Source organism: Manacus candei, unplaced genomic scaffold, assembly GCF_025592945.1.
Source record: "Manacus candei isolate 608988 ecotype Guabito, Panama unplaced genomic scaffold, ASM2559294v1 h1tg000064l, whole genome shotgun sequence".
Classification (NCBI taxonomy): domain Eukaryota; kingdom Metazoa; phylum Chordata; class Aves; order Passeriformes; family Pipridae; genus Manacus; species Manacus candei.
The window spans coordinates 2747179-2768812 of NW_026138112.1; the positions used below are offsets into that span (position 1 = coordinate 2747179).

General features: G+C 43.6%; 2 protein-coding genes across 12 annotated transcripts in view; one reads left to right on the forward strand and one right to left on the reverse strand.

Moving 5' to 3' along the window:
• Positions 1-1040: 1040 nt before the first annotated feature.
• On the reverse strand, positions 1041-21520 carry PRR14L (proline rich 14 like). Of its 7 annotated transcripts, none has more exons than XM_051805323.1 (9): positions 21479-21520; positions 19756-20248; positions 18234-18315; positions 10777-17041; positions 7584-7655; positions 6660-6828; positions 6233-6339; positions 5275-5346; positions 1041-4637 (listed from the first exon to the last, which is right to left on the reverse strand). In XM_051805323.1, exons 2-9 carry the CDS (start codon positions 20203-20205, stop codon positions 4361-4363), a joined length of 7494 nt encoding a protein of 2497 aa, XP_051661283.1. In that variant the 5' UTR covers positions 20206-20248; positions 21479-21520; the 3' UTR covers positions 1041-4360. The 7 variants fall into 7 exon arrangements, with proteins under 7 accessions (XP_051661283.1, XP_051661286.1, XP_051661285.1 ...); XM_051805326.1 differs by lacking the exon at positions 21479-21520 and having other exon boundaries at positions 10777-16114; positions 16976-17041; positions 19756-21443; XM_051805325.1 differs by lacking the exon at positions 21479-21520 and having other exon boundaries at positions 10777-12997; positions 13547-17041; positions 19756-21443.
• Positions 20116-21634, forward strand: part of DEPDC5 (DEP domain containing 5, GATOR1 subcomplex subunit) — a 43578-nt gene continuing 42059 nt past the window's right edge. For all 5 annotated transcript variants that reach the window (XM_051805329.1, XM_051805333.1, XM_051805334.1 and 2 more), the window contains exons 1-2: positions 20116-20213; positions 20580-20690. The gene's annotated coding sequence lies outside the window, so the exon portion shown is untranslated. The remainder of the gene's footprint in view (positions 20214-20579; positions 20691-21634) is intronic.

Sequence of the window (21634 nt, forward strand, 5' to 3'; positions counted from 1 at the left end):
CCCCCTCCACCAAAACCAGCAAAGCCAGGCAGCTGTACTCAGTTGTAAAAAATGCTGCTAAAAATACCTGGCTTTAAACAGTTTCTTCCAACAAGTTTTAAACAGCTTGTCTTTCCTGTTGTGTGACTTACAGTCACACCTCTTCTGCCCCTTTTCACTTCCTGAGAAGGAAAAACTTTGCACTCTGACTGGAAAGTGTTTAGGATTCAGTGCATCTGAACTGAGACTGCTCTCCACCGTGTTTGTGCCATTGTTTGACTCTGACTAACCCAACGAGAGGACCCAAATCCAAACTCCTCCACCTTTCCCAGAAAGGTAATGGCTAAATGGTGAGTAAAGCAAGTCCCAGTCTAGTAACAGAGCCAAATCCTCGGATACAGTGTTGCAGCCAAAGAGCTGTAGCCCTGAAGGAGCAGGGGAATACGAGGATGCTTCCTTAGCCTCTGAGGTGCTCCCTGCCTTTCCTTCCTGGAGCTTCCATGCCCTCTGCGGGGCCCATGGAGCACTGCACCTCGAGAAGGCAGTTCTGAGAGCAGTGAAGAAATGCCCCCGGAGCTTAGCTTTGCCAAGCTGATCAGTGATCAATCGAAAATCTGGGTTATACACAGCATTTTAGGGGTTGGAAGGGCAGGAATGGCATTTTCTGACACAGACAGTACAGGCCTTGGTGATGTTCCTGTGCTCCAGCTCTGATTCCCAAGCATCAGGTACTGCCTTGCACAGCCTGGAGCACTGGCCAGCTCCAGCCTGGAATCTCAGCTCTGAGCAGAGCAGGAACTGGCCGTGCTCTTGGGCTCCTACTAGTCTGCTGTCTCAAGAGATGGATGCAGCCTCCATGCTGTGAGTAGATCATGCTTAAAATTCCTCTTCAGGTGTGGCTGTGGATGAAGGAACACCAGAACTGCTGCTCTGTGCCTCACCAACACCCTGTTACTTAACAGTGTCCATCTCTTTGGAGATTTGACCTCTTTCCCCCAATGTATGCAGGACATGTATCATGCATGTTTAGCCACACAAGCCTGAAGGCCTTAAAAAACTGAAAGGTTCTCAGAAAAATTTATTTCCATAAATTAAAAACACACACAAAAGAAACAGTAAAATTTTAGATTCACACAATATTGAACAGAAACAAAATGCCAAGAGCATGATGGAGGCTAATGGCACAAGTGTACAAATTCTCATGGAGCTATTTGTTAACTTGATAGCATCATACAGATTTTCAATCCACAGTTATCATCCATATGCTAGAAAAGCACTTGGAACATAATATACCAAAGGCCCACCTGTAATCCAATACAATGAGAACTGCTGGCAGGAATTCATATCCAGCAGTCATCAGAACTCAAATGTACACAGCCAAGAGGCCAGCCAGGCTAATGCTGTACCATACATTAAGGAGCCTCAGCTGCTCCAGTCATAGCATGATGAAAATAACATTTTTTTTTCTTGGAAAGTGATCTTTCAATCTCCCATAATCAGCAAATCTAGCAAAGAGCTGCCTGGCTCTCCATAACTTACTACTAAGAGACAGGACATGGCAAAAGCTTTGCAAGCCTTCTCGAGCTGCTCTAGTCATCACTCTGTGAGCAAAGATACACAATGTCTTTCCATGGTGATACAAAAAAATCCTCACTGGAGTGGGTTCACTTGATGAAAAGGCAAATGCACATCTCCTCCAGCTACAGGCCCTCTGTCCTTTTTTCTTGCAGTTCTCTGTGACAGAAGCAGCTCAGAGTGGCCAATGCCCAGCTTTTGCCCAGTCCCCACTCCCAGTGTGCAGGCAGCAGCCCCAGGGAACAGGCTGTTCCAGGAGTGCTGTGAACAGCAACAGAGGTGGGAAAGGAAAAGAGAAAAAAGTGCACAAGCACAACTGACACCTGTTTGCTGGAGGGGGGAGATGTTTGGTCTCCATTAGCTCACATCATCATACGGACACTGAACCAAAAGAGAATAATGCTGGATATTTGGGTTGCCACAAACTAAGGTCTGGGACGGGCTAAGCAACTGCAACATTTTTGTAACTCCTTCAATTACTGTAAACCAAAGAGTGTTTTCTTTGCTCTCTCTGCTGTAGCTTGTAGAAAGCAAGCTAAGAAATGTTCTTTCAAAGCAATCAGAGACAAGACAAACAGAGAGGCAGATAAAAAATCCCCACCCAAAACAAACAAACAAACCCCAACATAACCCAAAGGAAAAAACTTAACACATTCCATGTTTTAAAGTACATTAGAGGTCTGAACTTTTCCTGGACCCAAGTTTCTTCCCTCCCCACCCATATCTTTATTTCCTTAAAGCCCCCACTAAGGTTACAGCTCAATTGTGTCACAGCACTGGAAGCCTCCCATATTAATAGAAGGTGAATGAATGTTCTCTAACACTCCATTTTATAGCATAAATCCATAAAAATATATCTCTCACTCTTGCTACCACTTCCAACCAATCCATAATTGGGCTAATAAACCAGGATAGGGAAAGTTTCAAACATTTTTTTAGGAGGCAGTCAACCTTTGTTTTTTAGGGATTTCTTTTTACAAAAATAAAGAGGATTAGAATGTTCTACAGCAGCTTAACAGCTTAACCAGAAAAATAGTATGTCAATATGTTCAAACTTTGCCTGCCTTGTTACTTTACCCTCAAACTCCAAACCCTACTCCTCTAAGTGTGCACTCCTCTCTTTTCTTCAGTCTTCCTGATTAAAGATAATTACCCTTAAAAACAAGAATGTAAACCTTTGGGAATCCCAGCACATAAGTTGGAAGCAAAACCAACCAGATTAGACTTCTTTCAAGACTCAGGCACACACAGTGTTATAATCCTCTTCCATTTCTCTACTTTCAAAGCTCTGAAATTCAACAGATTGCTTGATAATTTTTAGTTTTCTGTTTGGTCAGTAACAGAAGTGGTAGAGCAACAGAAGATAATTATAGTATTTTCAGTCCTGCATTTATTGGGACTTTATAAAAAATACCCACCCACTAGATATTTGCTCACTTTGAAGGTCAATAGAAACTCTATTACATGGGCAGGTAAATAAGAAAGTGCAAGTTCAAGTGAAAGAAAGAACAGACTAATTCAATTTGAGCATCCCAGGAGTGACAGCTTTGCCTGAATAACTCCTCTAGGCACTAAGGGACAATGACCTGAACTGCAGCTGGCATTCACCTGGAATTATGCTTCAAGTAAGGGTAACAGAAGTTATGCCAGAAGGGAGCTCTCTTCCTTCAAAAGGTAGAGCTGAGAAACTGCCCAGAGCTGCATCAGGGGATTACAAATGGCCTTACATAAAAAATATCCACGTGCCAGGAGGCTCTTGGTGCAGCACTGGCTATTATGGACAACAGTGTGTACAGAGAGGATCCAGTTAAGAGCTACAGGAATTAAAAATCTACAGTGGTAAAAAACCCTTTAAGATGGAAAAAAAAATTCTTGTTGACATTAAGTTAATATTTTTAATGGGTTTAAAATAACTTTAAAGCAAGGCCCAAAGATTTTGTTGGTATTCTCTCTATGCAGCAGCTCAGTTAAATAGAAATCTCTGCTTATGTATCCTGCAGTTTAACATCCTCATGGGCTTTTCCTCTGGAGAAGAGGTTGGCATCAGCCAAGTAAGTAAAATATCTACTATTTGGGAAAAAGTAGTACTGGGCACCATTTTTCCTTAAAACATTACCCTTTTTTGAGTTTAATAATGTTAAAAGGTGTCCTCATGCACCAAATAAAGAAACATATACAAAGTGCAAGTTATATAAAGTCTAGTTATGTGAGGCTTCTGCCTGCCTGGAGCCAGGAAGGGCACAGAAACTCAGAAGGAACCTTCTAAGTCAACAGAAGGAAGAAACAATTGAATGCAAACCCAGACAGCTACGTTTAATTATTAAAAAGTTAGTGGTATATCAAGAATGTGTTTGCTAGAATTCACCTTTATCAAACACTGCATCTCTTCTGTCACGTTGTTCAAAATAGCCATTAATTACAGTAACAACAGCAGACTCAAATGTGCAAATGATCTGGAGTACAGAGTTCTAGCATCACTGAAAGTGCACTACTTCCTCCTTTACACTCCTACTCTACCCCCAAAAGGTGTTTAAACATAATTAATTAAATATAAGCAGTATTTTCCAGAGGTTGAGGAAGGAAGGGTAAATTTATGTGGCTGTGTTACACTCCAATAGGGACTTAAAAGAATCCCTCCAATAGCATTTAAAAAAATAAAAAACAAAATAGCACCTTAAAGAGGGTCACAGCCAAAAACTGATTATCAGATGTTAGAACAGAGTAATGCATGAAGAAGTCAGTAGATTTGTCCCCAGAGGAAAATACTCCAGAGGCTGACTGGACCATTCCCAGCTCCGTGGCTCCCTCAGATGCCGGAGGCCTGCTCCTGCTCCACCTCCTCTGCAAAAAAGGCTTCAAGGGCCATGAGCTTCTGACTCAGAAGCACATCCAGCTCTGCACTCTGCAGGGCAGCCCTTTTGGCTCGGGTGAAAGAACCCACTGCTTTGACTTTGCCTCGTGTCTTCCTTTTCCGGGGAAGAGTAAAGTCCTGGAACTCGAGAATCCGCTTTCTCTTCTGCTGGCTGACAGAAATCAAGTGTCCATTCTTCTCCTTGGGCTCTTCAAAGATTGTTTCCAAGCTCCTGGTAAAAGCAGGGAACACTTGGTGAATACTCAAGCAGCAGCAGCAGCTGCTGCTCCCTTCCATGGACAGGGACACTGGGGGATTTCATAACCCAAGTAAAGCTGCTTTAGCTTTGACATTTTTACAGCCCCTCCACACCTCCTGTGATGAATATTATCCACAGCTTCCACCTCCTGCCACTGCATGTTACTGCCAGTTAATTCCTCACTGCTGCAGAGACACTGGGGTGGAATCTCTTTCTATCTGCATTTCAGCTCAATTATAGAATCTTGATTTTATAGAATAAATAGGTTTGAACATCTGATGACATTAATATTTTAAAGAACACATAGTTCCCTTTGAATTCTGAAAAAGTAATTACTTCACTTGGATGGAGACTGGAATGAATGAGTAGATGGAAAAAATATACAAATCCATACTTAACCAGCTGCAAATTCTTAGTTCATATTCTACTTTACTGCTTTCCATCCAAATAGTAAAAGATGCTATTTTTGAATTAACTTTCTCTACCACTTTAAAGTGCAATTTAAAAAACCTATCTCCCTCTCAGCTTTCAGACATGTTTCATCTCCTCTCTCTCTCTGCCTAATTAATTTACATTCATCTTAGTTTTCTCATTAGGAAGCAGAACCAACCTGGCTGGAGGAGGGGACTTGTAGTTCTTGTTTGTGTAAATTTCTTCTAAACTAAATTCTTTCTTCTTAAGCCTGAAAAAAAGTAATGACAAATCAATCAAGAAGAATTTCAAACCCACTTCTCTTCCCAGCAAGCAGATTTATGAGAAACAAGTACAAGTTCTCTGCCTAAACGCTGAGTAATTGTGCTTTAATTGGGGACAGGGAGGAATGAAAAATGAGCTCATTAAGGACCTAATTTCATGCAGTGTTTTTATAAGGTCTGGGTCAAGACTTGCCCTTTCTGCAGAGGTCAGTATTCCTTCTAGCATTCTGTGATGCTTTGAAATAATGAAGCTCAAAAGAAGAAGGGGAAATGCCTTCACAGGTCCCTTTCTGATGAAAGCTAAGAAAAATCTTCAAGTCTAACAGATCAACACTTTATCTCTTGAGACTCCTTTTAGTTATTGCCCATTCTCAAGCTGATCTCTGAAGAAATGCATTCCTTTGTCAAAGCTGCCACTTGTGTTTAAGACAAAAGTGAACAAAATACCACATGACTGATTGGAAAAGCTTTATCAACATTTGGCACTGTGATTACCCTCACTTCCCTAAGATCATATGCCACAAACAAGGAAGGAACTGGGAAGAACTCCAACATGATGTGCATCAACAGAACTTTCCAACAGATCACTTCATCTCTGTGCACTGCAGAATGACTGATTTTCAATCTGTGTTTATCAAAACAAACTTCTTTCTTCTTTAGAAAAATCATTGCATTGCAGTTGAGTTTTCCCCATTTTGGCCAAACCTCAGTGAGTAGTTCTGATAGAGCTGACAGCAAACATCAGACATCACTCAGCTGGGGCTGTACAAAACAGTGATGGTAAGAGAAGCAGTTACTGAGGTGACTGTACTCATATGCAGGAAATGCAAGCAGCAGGAGCTTGTCTGAGTCCATTTCAGAGACACTGCTCACCTTTTTGGTTTGGGCAGTCCCATTGGAGTAAGGTTAGTGTCCGGCTTGGGAACAGTTTTCCTGATTCGGATCTCTGAGACTTTCTTTGGCCTCTTTTCTGGCTCAGTCTTAAAAAAAGAAAGCAGGAAAAAAAAGTTAAAATGAAGAAAATTACAACCACACCAGTCAACAGAATTCCCTTTTCTGCTGAGTATGTTTATATGCTGAGTATTACCTAGTATGCTATTATCTATAGATTAAACATTCCTCTCTGGTTTACCACCTTCTTTCTGCATGAATCAAAGAAAGCAGCAGCACAGACCAGACCCTGCAGCCTGTTTTCTCCCCTCATCTTTAACAGTTACAAGGTTAATATTCAGCAGCAGCAGCAGCTTCGAGTTCTGGAGACCCAAGAGTCTGAGAGACCTACAGTATAAAATGAGCTCACTTTTTTCAGTTCTGTGTCATCCTGGGATCTCAGACAGGCTGGGACGGGCCCATCGGCTCCATCGAGGGCACGGACCTGGAGCTCAGGTGCTGAAAGCCTGGGGGGGGATGGCAACGACTCTGGGAGTGTGGGAGGCTTTGGTAACGGGAGTGGGAATGAAGCTTCCAGGCTGTAACAGAGGAAGAGGGGAACACATGTAGATTAATACCCAGCTGACACTGCAGAGCATTCCCTGCTCTCAGTGGTGTTCCTACATTGCAATATGGGCACGAAAAGCAATGGAGTTCACAGACACTGCCCCAGGAAGTGAACTCTGGTACACACACAGAGCCAAAACTGCAGCCCACACTGGTACTGACACAAACTCAACTGCCAGAGTATCTGAACACATAATTTTAAATCCACTCTTTTTCTATAACTAGTTTACAGCTCTATTTATCAACCACTGATAGAAAAAGATTAATCCTTTTCTGCCAGCAAATTTCTAAGACACAACTATTAATCATACTTTCTATTTACAGATAAACTTAAAATACAGCTCTTATATCTGCCATCCCTGCACTGAAAAAGAACAGAAGGAAGTTTCAGCACCAAATGTCCAGTCGCTCAGGCAGGAAGGACATAGATCAAGTAAGGAACCAAAACTTCTATAGTTTCACATATTCATGTCATAAAAAGTGGCACAGCATGGTTCAAAGTACCAGGACTGTTCTGTGCAATGACTTACAGGGGGTTTGCATTAATGCCCCTCCACTCTTCTCCATTACATCACCCAGTCAGGTTACTTCACTAACTTTTCAATCACAAAGCTGTTCTGGGAGTGAGCTGCCAAAAGCTGAAAGCCAAAATGACACAAGCAATGGCTTTGTGAGAAAGCTCATGGTCCCACTGCTCAGAATAAACATCCACGGCCACGAGACTCACCGAATGTCACAGCCTGCAGTCTGCAGTGCTTCCATACTCTGGGCAGGTAAGTGTGGTAACATGGCATAGCTGCTTCAAAAGGACAACGAGAAAACAAAACAAAACAAGGCAGAAATTAGGTCTACACCATAGCAAGACGAGGGAAAAATTATTAGTATAAACTGGACTGTAAGACAAAAGATACTCATAGCAGGAATGAGAATGAAAGATTAAAATGATATTAAAGCAAGATACATCTGCCATTTAGGCCACTAAATTTCATTGACAGCTTGTTAAGGAAATAGTCCTACTTTCACTTAAAAATGGTAGTGGTGAGGTAAGGAAATAAAAGTATAGAAAGAGAGGAAGACAGTAGTATTGCAAGTCATAATTATTTCTATGTAATTATTAAAGTCTAAAAGTTGTAATTATTTCTATGAAAGTCTATACTCCTTATTCAAACCCCCCAGTTCTTAAAGTAACCAAAAACCTTGAAGGATTTGGCTGCTAAATAAAACAAAGTGCATAATGGCAACAGTAACAAGTGAAAGGAAGTATTTCCATAAGATTAACTCCCTGTTGTCTCCAACCTCACAGCCTTGTCCTTATCAATTGGAATAACCAATGGGTTGGTAATTACCATAAATCTATGGCATAAAAGTCCTTTGACATTAAGCTGTACTATTAACAGCAGGAAATCAGTTTGGACAGCTTTTATTGCATTAAACAGCAAATCTTGTTCTCTCAAATCCACAGCTAAATGCACTTTGCTGTTCTAAAACCCAGCCATGCTGGCAGCACAGGGAAGTCCAACTAACTATAGAGAAGGTGGTCAGAAAGACCCTTTTCTTGTGTTTTTCCTTTCTACCAGAACTGTAACATTTTGTTTCTCTCACTGTTCCACTATTCCAACGCTGCTGGAACCTGGCTCAGGAGTGCAGCAGAGCCCTCTGTGCCAGAGCAGAGCTTACTGTGTTATGCAATAATAATAATAAAATAACAATAATAATAAATTACAAGAACAGGAAAAAAACCCTTTAGAAATATTTAATCCAAATAAGCATTAATTAGAGAAAAGACCACTGAAAGAAGTGGAAGTGACAGAAGATTATTTTTAGGCAGGAGAACTACTCTAGTTCCTTGTTCTCTTGGTTATTGAAAACACTATGAGTAAAATAATTTAAAGAGAAAAATCTTTTTCAGAAGAAAATGGCCTGCAGGGAACTTTTCAATTTTTTGTGATTTTTAACTATCTTAAAAGAAGCAAAGATTTCTGTCATACTGGGAGCTGAAAATGCTTTTAGATTGCACCAAACACACTTCTTGTATTTACATACCAAACATTTATTTCATGATTTTTTTTTTGAGTACACACAAATTTAAGAGGCATTAACTGAATTGTCCTTTTTTCACTGTTCCTGTAAATAACTTTAAGAATTATTAGTTGATGAGAACAGGCAGTCAGTCTTCGCCAAAATGGAATCTAAAAAGGTGTTAAATATTTAAAATTGTAGGTTTTGTTCTTTATGTTGTTTTATAGCCAAACTTTTAATATTCATTTTGATTTAGAAATAGAATTTATTTGCTGCACTTCTTTAAACTTTTCAACTCACCACATGCTACAATAACTTCACTTGGAAGAGAATCCGAGCGGGGCAGAATTAAAGCTGCCTCACACACATATTTGTAAGATACTTTGGAGAAAAAACAAAGGGAGTTTTAGACTATTTTAACTCCAGGTTATTTTTCACTTGAAGTGAAAAGGTTTGATTTAAATTCTCTCCCTTTGGGAAGAAGTTCATTCATAGCAAGACATGCAGTTTTCAAACAACCCTTCATGTCAGGAATGAACTCATCTTACAAGGACAACAAGCCTCAGCAGTACCAAACAATACATTCACCTCATACACACAGGTAAGTTTTAAAAAGGTCTTTGTTTTGTTTTTACCAATGTGTTATTTTTAAGCTTAGTGCTCAAACTGTACTTCACTGATAAGATTATTCCAGAGCTACTCGTTTGCTCATTAGAAAATTCAGCCTGATAAATTGACTCAGCTGGAATGAAAACAGAAGCAGCTCCCACAGAATGTGCTGAGACTTGTCTCTATGTCACTATCCAACTTATTTTAGTGCAGACAGCTCCCAGAATGGGGCAGCCCTTCCATAAGCTCAGTCACACCTTTGGTAGACATTAGAATTTATATTAACAGGTGTTAAACTTTTAGGTGTGTTTATAGAAAGCAAAGTGCAGCATTAGTTATCTGGCAGGATTTTTGGTTACACTTATTTCAAGCTAAGACAAATTCAACAGTTCAGACTGCCACACTAATCAAAAGAATTCATCAAAAGGACTTTGCTACAGGGCTCAGGAGCCTTTACTCTGCCCAGGAATAAAACCAAGGACTAACTGCCCCATGTCACTGAGGGATAAAGAGCAGAATCTTTGCTTAAAAGCATGGAAAAATCCTGTGACAGAGCTAGGAAAACCTCCTCTTCATTCTGTTTATTAGTAAAATGATCTTAAATGCTGACAGCAAAGTTAAATTAAATATACAAAGTAGATTTCAGTCCTCTCCCCACTCATAACAAGAATGACACACAGAGAAAAATTCATTACCAGCATGAACTGGAGCTACACTTGTGTGTGACAGCAATACCAGGCACACACTGTCAGAAGGTATAACATGCACAGAGAGGCTTTAATCAGCATAGAACAGTCATGGAATACAATTAAAAGTTTAACTGAATGCAACCCCCCTCCCCTTCCGATTCTTCCTAACCTGATATCGAGCACTTTACAGTTGGTTCCAAGTGGCACTTGTGCCTCAGACCTCTGAAAAAAACTTTCCTACCTCAGAAATCCAGTTGCTCTGCAGTCACTCTGAATAGACCTAATGAAGTAGCTCACCTTTTGCATTACATACTCTGATGCATGGTGTGTATATTTTGCAAGGGAGAAGAAAATAGAGTTAGCCATTCTGCCAAAACAGGACAGTATTAAAGAAGTGAAGGCAAATATATTTAAATTCAGCTAACAGACTGTTCTGTAGGAAAGAATCTTCCACGTTGAGCCATTCTCGGAGCAGAATGTGTAGATTTGGAACAGGGGAAACTGCCCCTCCAATGCAAGCTGCAATTACCCTCTCCCTCCCAAAAAGGAGCCAGTATATACCCTGTACAGATTTAACCTGAGAAATAAGTTGATGGGTTTTACCTGTTCTCGATGCCCACACTTGGCTGCCACCTGCAGTGATTGGAATGGAGAGGAGGGATTTCGGAAGGACGGGCAGAGGGACCGTGCTGACTCCAGATGGAGAGGACCCTGCCCAGTGAGTATGGCAAGGAGGAGACGAGCTCAGCGGATACACAGCTTGGATACCTTGCCCCTTTCAAACCCTGTGCCAGCTGGGATATAAATAGTCTCTGGATGGTAGGAATGTGACTGCTTAAGTTTCTTCTTCTTGTCCAAATCCTGTAACATCCAGGGGAAGAAAGTGCTAACACTGTGTGAAGGCCAAGGGTGGAACAACCTCCTCTTCTCTCAGCTACAGTGTTTCTTCCACGGTCAGGATGAAGAGCATCAGTCCTTGGGGCTGTTCTGGAGTGAAAGGAATGAAGCTCTTTATTTAGAGTAGAATCTTCCTTGAAAGCTGTTGTATCTGAACAGCTCTGAGACAGGAGAAGAGACAAAGTCCACTTTGAAGCTGGCGCTGGCATTTCTCTGGAAATGGGTCCGTGATGTACAGAGTGCTGGGATGTAATCCCTGTGAGGTCTGGCACGAGACTGGAGTCCAATTTTATGTGAAAAGAAATTGGGAAAACTGGGGTGTCCGAGAAAGAGGTCGGAGGCTTGTGGCTTAAGTCTGAAAAAAGTATTTTGGTAGTTTCTACAGGATAAAGTGCCAAAGGCTGAAAGCTGAACATCTTGGTGCACCAACTGCCAGCCCAGCGTGAGTGAACGTTCCTGTTAATGCAAGAAAAGGCTTCCAAGAGATTTTTCAATCTGTGGTGGCTGTACCTGTCACCCACTGGAAGCATTTCAGAGGAATATGGCCGAGGTTCTGAGTCACAGGTGCCCTTGGCAGGGGCCAGGAGCTTGTTGGCCATGGCAGACAACTTGCTCAGCAATGCTGGTTCTTTGGTACATTTCCGAAATTTCAAGCTGTTCAACAAACTGCCCCTCCTGGCCCTCTGCCCTGGCATAGGAGCAAATCTCAAAGGTGTTTCCCTTTCCATTGGGGGTGGTTGACATGGAAAGTACAAAGATTCCAGAGGTGTGTTTTCCTGCTTAGGGAATATTTGCAGGGGTAACTCAAGGAAAGGTGGACTTTTAATTTTTTTAATTTTTCTAATGGTTTTTAGCTGATACGATGTGGGAACCTTTTTGCATGTCCTTCCAGGTTGTATTCTTAGTGGAAGAGGTCCTCCTAATTTCTTTGTCATTCCTCTTAGTTTATTTGTAGTTCCAAAGGCACCAGGGATTCCATCATACCCTAAATTAAGGTTCAGGTTTTCCATTTCTGAATCCTGAGTCTTCAAAAACTGTGAACTAATAATATCTGTGGTAATCTTTGGCCTTTTAACTTCTTGTAAAGTGCTACATAGTTTCCTTTCACTGCTGCTGACAGCAAAAGTCTCCTCTAAAGGACCTTCAAACTTCGTATTTCTAGATGTCACCAACTCACTTGAAGAGCTGCCCAAGAGTTCAGAACTGTGCAACATACTGGGTGTGATTTTTGCTTTCTCTTGCTGTTCTAAATTCTGTTCTTGGTGTGCCTGGTCTGATTGATGCACTTCCATCTTTTCATACTTCTTCTTTTGTTTAGTTACTTGATGTTCCTCTGTTAGGTCAAGTCTCTTTGAACCTAAAGCCTCACTGTCCTTGCAAGGTGCACGAGTTGGTCCTGTGTCCTGGCCCTCTGTTCCCTCCCTTACATGATCTGTGCTCTGTGCAGTTGATTTGTAAGGCACACGTGCTTCCCTGCAAACCACCCAGTCTGGGGATGGCTCTGTGCCCCTGTCTGATGGGGAGCTCAGAGCTGGATGGAGTGTGGCTGTTGGATCACACTGCACTCCTGGGGAAGCCTCTGCCTCACACACAGCTTGACAGTCCTGCACAGTTGCTGAAAGCACACTGGTACCTAAGTTTGTGAGCTTTCCATCATTTTTTCTTTCGTTTGAAACATAATTTAGGTTGGATCTTGAGATTTCTTCCCAAACCTTGCCATGATTCTCAGTACTGAGGGGGACTATTTTGCTATCAGACCCTTTAGAATCTTCTAACAAGGCCCATGGATGATTTCTGAGCAACTTTTTTCTAGGGGCTACTTCTTCTCTCACCTTCTCTTCTACACATGTATTTTTAAACTTCTCTTCACAGGGAGGAGTTTTTGGTGAGGTCCCATCCATGTCAGCTGGTGTGCAGTGCCCCTCACCTTTCAGGCTTTCTTTGCTGTGGGCACAAACTCTTGAGCTTTTTGCACCATTTAGAGAGCCTGGTGCCATTTCACTCTCTGCAGAGGGAATCTCAGTATTGCTGCATTTTCTCTTAACAGAGATTATTACAGAAAGAATTTTTGTCATTGAAGAATCTTTGCTGAATTTTTTGTCTGAAAACAAATCATCTCTTTGTTTATCCTCAGATGACATATACAGCTTTTCTTTCTCAGGCAGAGAGATGTCACAGCTCAGAGCTGACAGTGTTTCTGAATCCACCTGAGTCTTATTAAAAGGTTCTTGGCTGTCAAACTTTCCAGAATGGGATGGACTAACACCCCTTGGAGCACTGGTTTCTTTACCAGGCTCAGATATTAACTGTGGGCAAGTGTTATTTAAGACAGGTTTTATGCTCAGACTTTCTCTGTGTTCTGTATCTGAAAGCACATTCATATTTTCTGGCTTAGATGTATTTTTAAACTTCTCTTCACAGGGAGGAGTTTTTGGTGAGGTCCCATCCATGTCAGCTGGTGTGCAGTGCCCCTCACCTTTCAGGCTTTCTTTGCTGTGGGCACAAACTCTTGAGCTTTTTGCACCATTTAGAGAGCCTGGTGCCATTTCACTCTCTGCAGAGGGAATCTCAATACTGCTGGATTTCCTCTTAACAGAAATTGTTACAGAAAGAATTTTTGTCATTGAAGAATCTTTGCTAAAAACTTTGGCTGAATATGGATCACAGTTCTCTCTTTGTTTATCCTCAGGTGACATACACAGCTTTTCTTTCTCAGGCAGAGAGATGCCACAGCTCAGAGCTGACAGTGTTTCTGAATCCACCTGAGTCTTATTAAAAGGTTCTTGGCCGTCAAACTTTCCAGAATGGGATGGACTAACACCCCTTGGAGCACTGGTTTCTTTACCAGGCTCAGACATTAACTGTGGGCAAGTGTTATTTAAGACAGGTTTTATGCTCAGACTTTCTCTGTTTTCTGTACCTGAAAGCTCATTCCTATTTTCTGGGTTATATGACATGGATGTCCCATGGATTGATGAGATGGGTAAAAATTGGGCATTAACTGTATTTTCTTGGTCCTCCACCAATGACTTCATCTTTGGCAAAGATGGATGTGTTTTGTTTCCTGTAAACACCAGCTCTGCTTTCTCTGGTGCAGGTTTGATAGAACAATGCTGTGAGCCATGTGCATTGCTGTCAGAAGAGCTTTCTTTGAGAGTTCCTTTACTGCCTGTTTCACATTCATCCTCGTGTTCTTTTAGTTTGATTGTCTTCTCTTCAATTAGATCATTGATGGAGCCCATGGATCCTGAACAGTCTTCATTTCTCACACCAGTTAAAGAGTCCAAATTCACTACATTCTCTTTCAGAGTCCCTTCAAACCCGTCTCCTCTTGCATATCTGTGCATTAACAGAGGCAAGTCATCCCCTGCTTTCAGCACTACCTCCTCCCCCAGACTAGAGCCAGATTCACTTCCTTCCTCAGAGCTGTCTGTAGTTTGTAAGCCAGGGCTTGGTTGGTTGGGTAAAGTCTCTAAGGACGGGTCACTGCCTGGCCCTGGGCCCCCAAACTCACCCTGCCAGCCATGATGCCAGTTTTCCCTTGGGCAGAGGGTGGGCTCTCTGTGGCTGGCATGTTGTGTTGGGATGCTCACGTTGGCAGGTGCTGGACATGCAGCACAGGCTGAGGTGCTGCAATCTGAGGGATCTGCTGGGAGTGAGGGCACTTCCTCCTGCTCCTGGGTGCCCAGAGAGTTGCAAAATCCAAAATTATGAACACGGGTGTTTTTGTCCAAATATGTGACTAATAACTGTTCACTGGTCTTATTTCTCTGATTGCCTTCAGGAGCATTTGGAGAATCCAGAGTTCTTGTTCCACCACATTTCTCTGTCTGGGAAGCACACGTGCACATCTGTTCCTTTGCCTCCTCTCTGTCACAAACAACTTTGCTGCCATGAGCTACTTCACAAACATCAAACAGTTTCACAACCTCCACACTCTTATTTGAAATCTCATCTCTTACCGAGGTAGCAGCAGACTTCTCTGCAGTATAAGCTGAGCAAAACATGGTTTTTCCTGTGGGAATGTCATTTATCCCATGCAGAGCTACACCTCTGTTGCCCCAGTCATCTTCACAAGGAAGAGATCCACATGCCAAAGGGAAGTGTGCTTCTGGAAGGATGATTGCCTCTGTATTATATCCAGATGAGGACTCTCCTTCCAAATTACCATTTTCTTCAATCTTCTTATCAACATCAACAGAATGACTGTTCAGGAAAACTTCACCCACACGTGCACTCCCTGATAAAATCCAGGAAGCACAAGCAGCTGTACACTGATCTTTTATACACTGATTATTACAATGCCATGTGTAACAATGTTCATTTTCTAAACCAGTGATCACTCTCTCTGGATTTCCTGCAGATTTCACGTCCTTTTGGGATACTCTGCTTGTCATATTAGGGTTAGCAAAAGTCCTGGAACTTACTGAAGACTTGAATTTGTCTTTACGAAGCAAAACTTCAGTGACTTGTGCCCCTGTTGTTCCAGAAGCACCAATGGTTTCTGTTCCAGACAGATTATCCCAAGCCTTGTCCCTGTGTGAAATTTCATTAGCAGTACAAGGAGGACACTCACTATGATGAGGTTCTCTTGCTTTTTGTAAAACAGGAGGTAGATTTACATTTAGTGTATAAAACAAATGTGTTTCTTTCCCAGTGGACAAACTGCCACTGCCATCAGCTTCTGCAGCTTCAACTACACCAGCAGCCAACCCATCTGATGTATTGCTCTCAGAGTCCTTTGCAAGCAGTTGTGCCTTGGGTGGATCTTTTTCCAGCTTGGTACCAAGGTCAAGACAGCTGTGGTTGCTGGGAGGAGGAATTTTATTGGAGGTATTGTAAGAGCTTATGTCTCTCTGTTCAGTTCCATGGGAAGCAATGTTGCCTGTTTCCATCAACAGACTCTTTTCTTTTCTACCATCCTTGAACAGGTCACTGACAGAGAATTGCCACTGGTTCTTTTTTAACTTCTCACCTTCTGATGGGATTCTTTTAAATTTTTCCTTGGAGAAGTCCTCAGGAAATGAAGCAACAGAACTAAAAACTGAAGAATGACAATGATCAACACCCTGTTGAGTTTCAGGCCAGCTCCAAACTTCCATGTTATCTCCCACAGCAATTTTTCTCCAGACTTCAGCAGCCTGTCCAAACTGAGAGCTGTATGATTTACCTATACCAGCACTTAATTCCCTAGGATCAGTTTTAGCACTAGATAATCCTTTGTTCCTCACTGCTGGGATCTGCTCTACTGGCACAGATGTGGAGCTTTGATTCCCTACACACCCAGTTCCGTGATCATAATGAGTGTGAGGTTCCATGTTTTGGGGAAGATACTTTAGGGGGGGTTCATTGATAATTCCATGAACTGCAGTACTGCTGTTTTCTACTGGCATATTTCTGAAGTCCAGATAAGAGATGCTCTTCAGAACCGGACATGAAGCTCCAGAACTCGTTGTGGACAGTGTCCTACAGCTCCCTGCTGAGGACAACCCACAAGGGTCATTTTGTTTGGGTACAGCCCCCTTACAGAAGTCATGAGCATCATGTTCTTCATCCTGCTGACAAGTCTGGCAATGAGCACGTGATGCACTGAATTCATTAACAGGATTTTGTCTGGGTAACTTTTCTTCTTTAATCTCCAAGGCAGACACACCACTCCCCCCTGCTCTCATGGCAGTGTGGGCTTCCAGCCCAGCAAAGTCTTGAGGATGGTCTGTGGCTGCTCCAATGTCCGTGACTCTTAAAGGCTCTAGAAAATCTAAGATGCTGGTTTGTTTAACCCCAGCTCTTGCCAGGACTGTGTCTACATCTGGGCATTCCTTGCTCTCAGCTGGAAGACCTTTACTCACTCTGTCATTCCTGCATCCTGCTTTACTAAATATCCTAGTCCCATCAGCCTTCATACCTTGTACTTCTTCAGGGAGCTTTGGCAGAGTTTCAGCTGTCACCTGAACATTTCCTTGGTTTTCCTCTGCATAAGAAAAGATAAAGCAAATCAGAAGCATACACTAAATCTGGACAGCACTCAGCTTAGTCCCTCTGGCTGTTGCAGCAACACTGCAGTGTCAGTGCCCAGCATGTTTCCAAAAGGGAGAATCGATGCTAACAATGTTACCACCAGCCTTTAGAAGATAAAGGAACTCCACCACCAGCCTAAGGTAACAAACCCAACCATTTCAATACAGACACTCCCTTGAGCATTCCAAGACCTGGGTATTTCAGATTCCTCTACTATCGAGCGAGGTGCAATGCAGGTCCTATAACTAACACTTAACACACAGGCCACCAGCATAAAGCTTGTTTTTAACATCAAAACTGGGGATTTGATCTGCTCCAGCCTGGAAAGATGGCTGGGCATTGAGTGGCCATTTCTTCCTCCTTGAAGACATTTCTGTCAGTGACTCATCCAAAGGAACACAAGGCATATCTCATCTGTCCAAGCAATTTGGATTATTAATAAACTTCTTCCATAAAATCACAAAGAAGGTGCTAATTAAGGAATTACAGTTACCATAGAATATCTTCATATTCAAAACTTTACAGGGAATATTTTTGCTCAAAATTCTGCAGATCTTTTCCAGATTTTCTAGTGACTAAGACTAGATGGCATTTGTCAGCTAAGCAGAAGTTAAGGTTAAGAAAGCAGGGAGGAAAAAAGAAAATAAGTACTAGATGCAGGCAAAGTGACCAAAGTATTTGGAGCTAGAAGATTCTGGAGGATCATAATGAAATTTAGATTTAGCTTAGTTGTCCTCTTCCTTTGGATTCTGCCCTTTTAATTTCACTTTTTAAAACATTCAAAAATGGCTAATACTGTTCCATGTATTTGCTATTACTGCTCTCATATAATCCAGCTTTGAAACAAAATGAAATGCAAAACAGCTTCCACTGGCACCCCCTTCTGCTTTGGGGTAAATGATTACTTGAATTAAATAACTAATATACATCTTGTATAGAAAAGGTCTTCAGGAAAGTACATGTGCTGCCAGGGCAAAGCAAAGCTTTAAGGTTTGGTGTTATTATAGCTATGCAGGGAAATAGTTTCTTCTGTAAAACAAAATAAATGAACTATCCCCAAATCATTCATCATCAATTTTAAATCAACAATAAGTAACTGGGAGGGAAGCAGGGGGTAGAGAGGGATGTACAGCTAAAGTATCTACCTGTGCTCCTCAGAGATCCTGCAACTTCAGTGCAACGGGCTCTTGAAGACTTTGCCTCTTGCTGGTTGCAGTGAGGGTCCTCCTGAAACAAGACAAAGATCAGTGGGGATGGATGGATGGATGGATTTCTGACCTGCACCTGCCCAGCTGGGTTAGTTCAGGGAAAGCAAATCACCAAGAAACCTGTGGGCAGGTGAGCCTTGCACAGAGCCTTGCATTGCAAGTGCTTCCCACAAGCACTTGTCACTCCTGCCCCATCCTTGCAATCCACACCATGAAACAAGGATGCATCCACAGAAGAGCAACATTCAGCAGCAATGAGGTCCTGTGACAAAGGCAACTAAAATGTAAGTAAATGGCTTAAAATGCAAATTGTTGAAAATCTGAATGAGCAGAGTAACCCAGTCTCCAGGGCAGTCTCACACCCCAAACCACCACCCTACACCTCTGGGAAGATGTGGGTATTTTCTGTCTGTTTTGGAATTTACCTTCTACCACCCCTTCCCTGGGCTCAAACCCACAAACTCACAACAGACGACCTCAGTCTACTTGCAAGAAACCCCAAACCAACACCCCACAACCAAACTCAGAAATATCTAAAAATTCATCTCGGAAAACTGAATGACTGTGGAAAATTTATTTCATTTTATTTTTGCAAACTTTCAAAAAAATCAAACAGATATCAAAATTCAGAATTAAACCCACAAATTACTTTAGCATTAAGCAAGACCAAGTAATTAATGTAAAACACACACCTGGGCACCTTATCCTGGTATTTCCTGGCTGGTATGTCTTACAATACATTTTTTCTCCCCTGTGTGCTTTTGGTGTGTGTGAAAACTATTTACAAACTAAAGAAAATTATCAAGGACGTCACTAAAACTCTCGGTTTTTAAATAGAGTTTTGTGACTTCAGTTTTTAACAGAATTTTCTTTGGCATATTTTTCAGCAGCTTTGACCTAGAAATAATGTTTTTATCATCAGGGTTTGCTAAAGGGGAGAAGAAAAAAACCCATAACACTTTTACCCTTTTACTTTTACTCTTCTGAAAGAGTAAACCAACAGTGATTTCCTCTGTCATTACAAACAATAACTCTAAGCCCAAAAACTGAAATGCTAAACTGGAGCCACCTGTAGCATTATAATTCCACTGCCAGACTGAAGTAACTATTATTTTGTGGTCAGTACCTTGGCTGGGTGTCAGCACCAGCTGGTCTGCTGAAGAACAGCCTCGTTTTTCACTGGACCCATGATAATCCAAATGCTGACACACACCCTGGAGATGTTCAGGGCCAGGTTGGATGTGGCTCTGAACAACCTGGTCTAGTGGAAGGTGTCCCTGCCCGTGGCAGAGGGTGGAACAAGATGATCTTCAAGGTCCCCTTCCAACCCAAACCATTTATGATTAATAGCAGAAGACACAGAAGAGAACCAGGAAACCCCCTGGCCAAACCCACTGCCTGGTGACTCTGACCCTAAATTCAAGATATCACACAGGGATTCATTTTTGCATTTGCTTACTTGTTTTGACCAAGTTTCCCCCGGAGTGGAAGTAGAGCCTTCGGCATGACGGTCCTCAGCACCTTGGGCCTCTTCATCTTCTTTCTGGTATCCAGCACTGGAACAGTCCACTTTCCTAAAGTGTCTTTTTTTGTTTTGTTCATCCCCCTCAAGGTCTCCAAGCTGCAGCAATTCTTCAGAAAGGGATTCTGCTGGCCCACGAGAAACCACCTCGAGCACATCCCCCAGATCCTCTGTCTTCTGGCAAAAGTTTCCTACTCCAGAAGTCCAGGGAGTGTCCCTGTGTGTGAGCACAGGCACTGACCCCTCAGGTTGTGCCCCCAGTCCCAGGGCAGGTCCTGGCACTGCCATGAGTTCCGTGGAGACGCTCCCAGGCAGCCCAGGGTACAACTCCTCCAGCACAGCAGCCACAGGAGAATCCAAGAGAGACTCCAGCCCAGCTGAGAGCATCAGGGCAGGTGAGGACTGGTTGTCCTGAGCTTTTCAGTTTATCCTAAAAATAAAAGCAATGTTACATCAACATTTGTAGGGTTAATCACAGAATATCCTGAACTGGAAGGGACCCACAAGGACCACTGAGGTCCAACTCCTGGACTAGATTAAAAAGAATTCAAGATTCAACCATGTATGCTTAAGAAAGGTACTTCCAAATAGGTTTTTAAGGTACTTCCAAATATGTTTTTAAGGTACTTCCAAGTATGTTTTTAAGGAAGGAGCTGAGAAACCTTTGGGTATTTAAGGAAATGCTTTACAAACAAAAGAACAGAGTATGGATAACTAGACATTCCCAAGCCTTGTTTTCACATTCCAACATCTCCCTACAGATTTAACCTCATCTCCTGAAAAACCTGGAAAGAGGCTACAAAGCAAATCACGGGACTTGTATCAGACATCCTGCTCCTTCGCCAAAGCATCGCTCGTTTTCCTGGGATTTCGTAAGTTTCTAATCTTTGGGAAAAAAATCCCAACTTTTTTTCACGTTTCTGCCTCAAAGGAACACTTCCCAAGCCATCACCCTCACACTGTCCCGCACCTCCTGACGCTGTGCAGGGGCTGCCCTGTGCGGGCGCAGCCCCGGGGTCGGGACCCTCTGCAGCCCCCAAATAAACACCGCGGCGGCTGCGGGGGCAGAGGGAGGGGAGCCCCGGAGCTCGCATGGCCCCTGCGAGCTCACAGACAAGGCGGGCTGCGCGGGCCTTCCCGGGAGCATCGGTTCGGCAGCTCACTAACGCACGGGCCGATGAGCCGGGCGCTGCCCTCCGCTCCTTAAGCCAGAGCAGCCCGGACACAAACGGGTGTCACCGCGCCCGCCCCGGGGGGACGCGCAAGGACACCTGTCCCGGGAGCTGATCCGCTTCCCGGGTCCTGATCCCTTTCCCGAGTGCCGGTTCCCTTCCCCTGTCCAGGGAGCTCCCACCTCGAGCCACGGGCAGGGCCGGGGCGGCCCTTTGTTCCCAGCCCCGCCTCGGCCGCCCCCGGGGGTCCGCGGCAGCGCACCGGAGGAGCCGCCGCTGCCGGTGATTACACGCCCGCCGGTGTCTGCCCCGGTGCCGGCAGGGGCGGGCTCGGCCCCGCCCCGCCCCCGCCGCGCCCGGGCAGGGCCGGGTCCCCGGCAGCTGCTCGGTCCCCTCCGCCCGCTCCCGGCGGAGGAGGAGGAGGAGGCGGCCCCGCCGCGGAGCCCCGGGACAGCTCCGGGACGGCCCCGCCCCCGCCCCACCGTTACCTGAGCGGCGGCGGCGCCGCGGCCCCGCTCCGGCCCGCCCGGCCCGCCCCGCGCGTCACTTCCGCATCCGGGGCCGCCGCGCGCGCACCCCCGCAGGGGGTTACTGTGGCCCCGCCCCCAGGAACGGCCGCCGCGCCCCCGGCCCCGCCCGCCCAG